The 8,333-nt window shown below is 55.0% G+C and overlaps 1 protein-coding gene across 1 annotated transcript; it reads right to left on the bottom strand.

Moving 5' to 3' along the window:
* Positions 1–1,520: 1,520 nt before the first annotated feature.
* Positions 1,521–6,311, bottom strand: her9 (hairy-related 9). Its single transcript, XM_006641995.3, has 4 exons — positions 3,147–6,311; positions 2,858–2,953; positions 2,652–2,739; positions 1,521–2,439 (listed from the first exon to the last, which is right to left on the bottom strand). Exons 1-4 carry the CDS (start codon positions 3,252–3,254, stop codon positions 1,889–1,891), a joined length of 843 nt encoding a protein of 280 aa, XP_006642058.1. The 5' UTR covers positions 3,255–6,311; the 3' UTR covers positions 1,521–1,888.
* Positions 6,312–8,333: the final 2,022 nt, after the last annotated feature.

The following is an 8,333-nucleotide window of genomic DNA, read 5'->3' as shown; positions in this document are numbered from 1 at the left end:
GACTTCAGCGTGGTCACACCGAGCAGTTCTCGGCGTCATCAGTTTCCCATAACTGAGTGAGCTGAGAGAAGACCGATACCGCCGTCTCCCCCGCGACAGACCCGCCGCGTTTTCCCCGAGAGCGAGCGAGCGAGCGGGACGAGGCGGGGCGGCTGTCAAGAGTCTGGCCGCAGCTGGGTGCGCTATCATCAGAGGATGAGCAAGGGCTCTCTTCCACCGCAGGCGCCTGCCGTAACTGTCCACGAATCGGGTCCGCTCAGTGGAGACCCCCTCGCCCGGCGCTATTTCCCTCCCGCGAGAAGCGGGGGGGGCCGGAGCGCTCGCTCTGACAGGTAGATGAAGAGGGGAGCGTGCCCGGCGGCGCGAGTGTAACCCAACCCGGCCCGAGGCCCAGCCGACACGACCCCCGCCCGCCCGCTCGCTGGGGGAGAGGTGTAGCCTTACCGCCCCCGGGTTAACCCACGGGGAGGGGGGAGGAAGACGCGCGGGGGAGGAGGGGGGCGCCGTGTGTGACTCACAGAGTGGGAGCTTTAAAATGTTAAAATTAGCAGCTAACGGAGCGGCCGCTCTCCTCCTGGCTGTGGGTCGGTGCGCCCGCCGCTGCCTGGGTTACATTTCCACCTCCGAGACTTCCCCGGCGCTGAATCTGCGGTGGACGCATGAGGCTGAAAACTGGCGCTAAACTCGTCTCCCTGCCCCCACCCTCTGTCCTCTCATCAGGTATTCAGGGTGGAACTGAGCAATTGGGGTGCACAAAAGCACCCGAGGTCCCTCCACACTCGCTTTCCAGGGTGGCGATCTGCTAGTGACATGAGCCCCGAAGCGACGTTCCCAGGGCCGTGAATGGGGCTTAAGGCTGCTTAAAAGATCCCGCTGCATACGGGATGAAGCTCCTTTTCATACTTTTAATTACCTTTTTGCAAAAGAGAAAATATTCTCTCGCCTTTGTGGCACTAGTCTATTATACCTTCTCAGTAATCCGCCTCCCCCTCCTCCTCCTCAGCCTTCGACGTTTCCCGCCTTTCTGGGAGAGACGGTGCGGGGACAGATGTTTTATTTGGGGACCACATCGTGACCGCAGGAACAGAAATCTCTCCGTGGGCGCCGAGCAGTTCGGAACCGCCCTCCTGATGCCCACTCGACCCCAGCTCGCGGGGGCCCGGGTGACAACGCGTCCTCAGCTCGTGAGGAGCACCGGCGGGGGGGGGTTTGGGGGTTTAAAATTTAAAGACCCGGCCTTGGAGCGCGCGGTCCCGGTTTGTCACGGCCCGTCCGGCTCGTCTCTCCGAACTCACGCTCCGCGAGAACGTCCTTGCTGATCGCCTTTCGCCTGTTTTTAATTTTTTATTCTCCCACCCCCGTGACTGAAACACGAGCTGCCCTAACCCTAACCCTCCCCAGCCCCTGAGCGATCGCCCCCGGTACCTGCGGCTCACCGAGGGACAGAGCTTCCACAGTTACGAATCGCAGGAATCCTTTCGTCTAGGACGAGAGGGAATGACAACAGGAACCCATGATGCTGTATTTCAAACATTTTTTTATTTTTTAAATCAAATCCCCCCCACCCCCAAAAACGAAGGGACTTTAAAAAAAAACACAAAACTATTTACAAAAACAAACGGCTTTGGTATTAAACAACCACTTTCACAGGTCTTTACAAAAAAGGTCTTTCCAGAAAAAAAGACCTTCCGATACAAACAGCTTCTCAGTGACGTCACGAAGAACAAGTATACCACAGCATCCCAAATTTTGGAACCAGGAAATAAATACTTTTTTAAAAAAAAAGTCCAGTAGAAGAGCCACATCTGTTCCTTACAACGGAACGTTAATTTTAATTTTTTAAAAAATAGTTAAAAAGTTCATGACGGTGTCCCGTCCCCCCGGGCGCCTACCAGGGCCGCCAGACGGACTCGCCGCTGTCCGGCCCGGCGCTGACGCTGAGCGGGCTGACCGCCGGCGCCACCCCGTGGAAGGAGGTCATCCCCTGGACCGGCGACGCCACCGTGGGCGCGGGGTTGGCGTGGGCCGGGCTGGCGCTGGCGTTGGCGTACAGGGGGATGACCGGGGTGGGGGCGCCGGCGAAGGCGGGGCTGGGGATGAGGAAGGCGAACTGGCCGTCCGTGGCCGGCACCAGCTGGAAGCCGCCGTACACCTTGGGCGAGCCCGCCTCGCTGGGGCTCAGCTTGCCGGACACGGCGGCGGCGGGCGGCAGCTGGACATGCAGCGGCTGGGCCGGGTGCGCGGGCTGCTGGCCGGGGGGCGGCGGGTAGCTCATGGCCATCATCTGGCCCAGGCAGCCGGACAGGTGGGTCAGCAGCCGCGAGCGGACCTCCGTGTTCACCCCCTCGCACGTGGACAGGAAGCGGGTCACCTCGTTCATGCACTCGTTGAAGCCCGCGCGGTATTTGCCCAGGACGGTGGGGTCGGCCGTCAGGACCGCTGCAGGGAGAGGGGAGAGAGAGATGGGGTCACTCGGCTGTTTTAGGGTTCCTTGATGAAGAGCAGAGCCCCGGCCGCACGGCTGTCAGTGACCTGGGAGCCCGTCTCAACTCCGAGAAGGAGACGGGCTGCAACGCGATACCGGCCTGTTGAGTGATGCCCCCCCACCCCAGCCCACCCCAGTGCCCTCGCGCCGGCGGCCAGACACCTACCCGTCATCTGCGCGCGCTGCAGGTTCCGCAGGTGCTTCACCGTCATCTCCAGGATGTCGGCCTTCTCCAGCTTGGAGTGCCGGGAGCTCTGCGGGAGGGAAAAAAACACACGTGAGCCTCTTGGCAGACGCGTCCCGGCCGCGGCCGCGCTCGCTTCGTCTGCAAATGATATTTAAAACCGTAAAAAGAAACGGGGAGAAACGTACGTCTTTTTTGAGGGCGTCCAGTATGAGCGTCTTGAGCTGCCCGAGACTCTCGTTTATCCGCGCCCTGCGCCGCTTCTCCATGATGGGCTTGGAAGACTGCAAAAGTGCAAAAGGTAAAAAAAAAAATGAAATTCACGCCACAGACAGCGAGACCGAACAGTTTGAAAAGCTGACAAGATCCTCTCGAGGCGATTTAGTCTAATCACGACGCCTGGCCGCAATTCCCCCGGCTACAGGGGCTCGAACCCGAGTGCACCCCGAGAGGCTTGTCCCAGAAAGCCAGGTTTACCTTTCTGTGCTCGCTGGCGTTCTTCGGCTTGTCCGGGGTGTGAGCGCCGCTGGCCGGAGCCCCGGCGGCCGGACAGGCAGCCTGTTTCTCCACAGTGTCAGCCGGCATCTTCTCGCTCCTTGGGATACACACCTTGTCTTCGAGTAAAGCGTCTTTATATAGAAAAAAAGCTGATCCTTTCAGAGCTTGGCAGCCGTCGTGCGAGCTGTAGTTTATTCAGCCAGATGCGGATATGAAAGTGTTTATCCTTTTTCCCTCCTCTCCGGCTTGTCAACCAGCAGCGGCGGCGACCCCACAAGGAACACGCTTGGCGGAGATCCTATGACGACAGCAGGGCAGTGCGCAGGTCCGGCCGCTCAGCTCTCGTGCTCCCGAGCCGCTCTGTCATGTGTCTGCGCGTGTGTTCGCCTGCAACCCTCAGCGCGCCGAGCGACTCTGGCCTCCGCGAGCCACACGCCGGCGGTATTTATAGCCCGCGCGCCTGCTCCCAGTTCGTGTGAAACCTTCTCTGCATTCTTTCCCACACTCGCGGCGGCCAATCGCCGCGCGGGCTCGCCCATTGGGCGCGGGGCCGGCCGCTGATTGGTCAACACCCCCGCAGGCTGTCAGTCACGCGCTGCTCAACCAGCCCTGGAGGGACAAACAACAAAGCGGCGAGCGCGCGCGGCCGGGCAGAGGCTGTGAAGTGATAAGGAGCAGGAGCAGGAGCAGGAGGAGGGAGCGCTGGCGGCGGCGGCTCGCTACCAGGACTCGTCCCCTCCTCTGCGCTTCCTGCTGCCGCTCCCAGGAATTCACCCTCTCCGCACGAGCCGCCGCAGCAATCACGGCCGAGCACTCGAGACGCCGGTCCGCATCGTGACCGCTTGCGCCCACCTGAGCAGGGCGTCATCACCTGTAATGTCCCTGCGACCCTCTGATCGACGGGGGTAGAAATAAGTGTTCGAAGTCCTGGCAGGCGTTCGTGCACAACCAGCTGTACATTGTAATTGTCTACAAATTGTGTCGCCGGTTGATCAGAGCTCAGAGAAGCCCGTCTGCCGTCGGCATTAGACGGAATCAAACCGGTAGCTCGATATAAACGTGTATATCTACGCGGTATGAAACTTCTCCCTGTTGGAGGAGCGTAGACCTGCAAACTTCAAATGCCTTCGGCTCTGCATTAATAAAAACTGATGAGCGTAGTTAAACGACTAAAATTGGTGTATGCACACAAACTACAAGAGATGGGAAGAGAATAATCCAGTTCTTTAATTGGGGTGAAAATGGCAATTTACTTGTGCAGATAAAATAGTCAATACAATAGAGAAACCCGTTATTTACTATTCATAGCGAGATACCCCAGGTAATCCGTCAGTCAGCCTCTTGAAAGTAAGGGGGGTGCGCCAGTTTCGGCACGCGAGGCGGTTCGCAGCAGCAGGCAGGCAGCCAATGGGAGCCGGGCACTTGATGTGGATTTGCGTGCACTGGACGCTGATTGGCCAGGGGAGTTTCGACCTGTCAATCATCCCAGCGCGAGCGGAAAGGTGGGGGGGTGGGGACTCCATCGGTCCGCGTGCCAGCCTCACTGTGTGCGCCTGCTCCGTGCACTCCTGCCTCTGTGAAGCACGTGCCAAAGTGGTGCTCTGTGATTGCGGGCAGAGCGCGCGCGCGCACCGCTCCAGCAGGAATACATCCTCGCGCTCGGAGCCTGGGAAAACCACTCCTCCTGCGCGCTGCTACTCGCAAGTAACCTCACCTTGTAAACACCGCGTCGCCCCGTCTGTCTGATCAGTGTAAATACAGCCGGTCAGATCACATTTTTTAGTTCCAGGAAAATTAAGATCTGAAATCCTCCGGTGTTTTACACAAGCGTAGGCACGAGGAAAGGGATTGTGCCGGGGCAGCACGTACGCGTGCCGGGGTTCAGCTAGCTAATAATCTTTCATTAATATATATTAATTATGCATGATTTGATAGGCAGACGCAATTAGTCTGAGCAAGTCATATAGTAAAGTAAGATAATTAACTATAAAAATCTGAAAATGTTATCGGGTAGAACAGTCCCGGAATAATAATAAATAATAAATCTACAATGACCTTCCAAAGAAAACACGCATAGGTTCCGGGAACTGGGCTCTTATACACAAGGACTGGTGCTCTGTCGGCTACCCCCGTGGATCCCGAACACTGGCTAAATACAGCTTGTTTTTCCTGCGGACACCCTTCCCTGCTCTATCCGTTAGCAGTGCCTGCCAGTGCAGTAAATCTTACAGAACCCGAAGGCCGAGTGTAAAAAGAGCCACTCTGATCCAGCTGTGTCTCGCTCCTCTACACCCCAAACACCACACCGCGCACGCAGGCAGAGCGACGACTGAGCTCCGCGGCTCAGCTCACCCCGGTACCAACAGACGCCATCGTCCATTTCAAACCCTACAGTGACGCCTGCTGGCGCTCCCGCGAATCGCAGCACAGGTTTCCGTCTTTCACTTGCGACACAAAAGTAGCTTCTTTTAAAAAAAGTAGTGGGATCGCGACCCTGCTGGTAAGGGCTCTCAAGTCACAGACAGAACCCAGTAAGAAAATGTATTACACCCAACTAAACGAAATGAAGGTATAATTTAGCCTTTGAGTATTGAGTAAATGTAGCTTTGCAATATTGATAATGGCGCTTAATGTCACCGCAGGAGACCCTATCACGTCACTCTGAAGCCTTCACCGCCCGAAACAGGCGGGACCCTTCCTGGTGCAGCTGCAGCAGGTCGCGCAGAAGGCGGCCGTGCGCGTCAGTCATTCTCGTGCGCCAGGGGGCGCCGCCGCCCGCTCGAGGGCCGATCGAGCTCCGCGCGCGGGAAGGCAGCGCACGAGACACGCAGGATCCACACGCGCTCTATGTACAGTAATGAAACTGCACTAATACCGTGATAGGCGCTACAAACTGCGGACGTCTACTACACTTTTAAATACCGACTCTCTCGACATATCTGTCAATTACATGAAATCAAAACTTAAACTATAATAATAATCATTTTAGTTGTGTCATAAGGAGATTGGATTCTTCAATGAGCTCTATACAGTGTAAGTGTATGCTCTCCGTTTTTACTTTATTCAGCTAAGCAGTGAGGTGTGCTTGTATAGGATTACTTTAATACCCCGTTTCCTTGTTTTCCGATTGGTCATATTTGAGAATGATTGGATTGGATTCAGTGAGCTCTATACTGTGTAGATCATGGGCATGAATCATCGCTACTCATACATCCATCCCATTAAAACCACTCCAAGTTTTTGCCAGTGTATTTTAACAGTAGAAAACAGTCGAGAAGACACAGACGCCCTGCAGAAATGTGCAGCAGCCCCAGAGCAAAGATGGCAGACCTCTCGCTCCACAGATACTTTTGCAATGATGTTTCAGTGGAATGTTTTACAAGCAGGTGTTCCCCTCTTTAAAGAAAGGCCCTGTCTTTGTCATACACTGATAAAGCCATCCATAACTTTTACAAACACCGCTAGCGTTTCACTCAGGAAAACAAAACGGCTTTAGTCTCTCTAAAGGCAGATATTGCTGCACTGAAGTGCGATACAGCTTCTGCCAACTGAGAAACAAAAATATGTACATGCATACAGTTTCTGGCGTGTGGTTATTTGTTTCAGCCTACAACTGTTGTAGTAATGTAACGAAATCACTGTTCTGCACACTGCTGGGTCCACAATTCAGAGACAGTACGCTGTTCACACAGCCACTCCAGGAGATCTGTATAGAAACAAACCGAAGGAAAAGATGCCAGAAATGGTCAAGTGCCCAGGGCAGGTGCATGCTCACTCGCACTGCTACTCCACACAGAGACAGCTCCCATGAGACCAGAGGAGGGCAGGGGAGGCTCAGGCGATGAGGATGAAGATGATGATGGAAACAGCACAGCATGGTCACCGCTGCACTTAAAAGCATAGATTTGCTCCAAGGTTGAGTCCAGAGCTGAGCAGATTTTTTCCGCACCCATAAAGTGATCTGAAAATCCTTTCCATTTTTTTCCTTCAGCAAACAGCTAGCAAGCGCACTGCTGCACGTCGGGAACCCTCGTGTGTCCAAGGGCAGGAACCGCCAGTCTTTCACTCTCTGTACCGGCCTGGGGTTTGTGGCCAGTCCACCCCAAGCCCCGAACGCTGGACAGCCGGAGTACAAGGCACAGGGTACGTGCGCCCTGGCTTCCGGAAGCACGTTTGTGCTTTGTTCCAGCGCTCTGTCCTCGCTCGGGGCAGCCTGGGGCCCGGGGCCCACAGTGAGCGTGGGGCTGCACAAGTTTACCCTGTTTACCCAGGGATTTGGAGACAAGGATGCAAAGCTGCCCTGGATCCTCCCTTGGTTTATCCAGTCCCCAGTCCCCCTGTCCCCCAGTCCCCCAGTCCCCCAGTCTGCTTCTCCTCAAGCCAGTGAGTCTCTTCTCTTTCCTTTCACACTTCTGTTTCTCAGCTCCAGGTCAGGCGACTTGGCGAATCTCCCCGAGAGATAATGTGCTCTGCAGGCGTGGCCTGTGTCCAAACAGGATTATACAAGGTTATTTATCTTCTGGCGAGTTAGAGACCTTTTTCTTTTTGTAGATGCACCATTCTGCATCTTAACGGACTTCTGATTGTTTTTATGGCGTCGTCCTTCAGATACAGTAGACGTACATAATGTGTACACACGTCTGCAACTGTATGTAAATATGGACACCAGATCTGAAGTTCCTAAAAAAAATGACCTCCGATAACTGTGAAAGGTCAGCAAGTGTAACAGCACTTGTAGCCCTCTGGATTATAATAACCATTGCAACCAACCTGCCGCGTCAGCCTGCGCTGGCTGCAAAGGTAAATTAAGTAGAGATTAACTTTAACAAAGTAGCTTCAGCAAGAAAGGGTTAATTCCGTGCTGAAAAGTAGAGAGAAACACAATGTTTCTGCTGTTGAGTCCCTTACTGTAAGTCCAAAGCAATGTGAACAGGCCAGGAGGTGAGCAAGACATCACCAGCTGCTGCAGTCACAGACAGCTGGGTCTGGGCTCAAGAGTGCAGGGAAATGTGCAAAGATCCATCTTCCTAGACAGGCTCGTTGCCAGTGCCTCATCTCGCGGTTTCCTGCAGGATCCTGGAGGAAGCTGCGTCAGCAGAATGCATGGATGGGCTGCTCCAGATTCCCAGAACCCTTTGTGTCCGACGTCTCATTCAGTGTCAGGAA

This window comes from Lepisosteus oculatus, chromosome 25 (genome assembly GCF_040954835.1).
Source record: "Lepisosteus oculatus isolate fLepOcu1 chromosome 25, fLepOcu1.hap2, whole genome shotgun sequence".
In the NCBI taxonomy this organism is placed as follows: Eukaryota; Metazoa; Chordata; class Actinopteri; order Semionotiformes; family Lepisosteidae; genus Lepisosteus; species Lepisosteus oculatus.
This window is presented reverse-complemented; position numbering and strand designations above follow the sequence as displayed.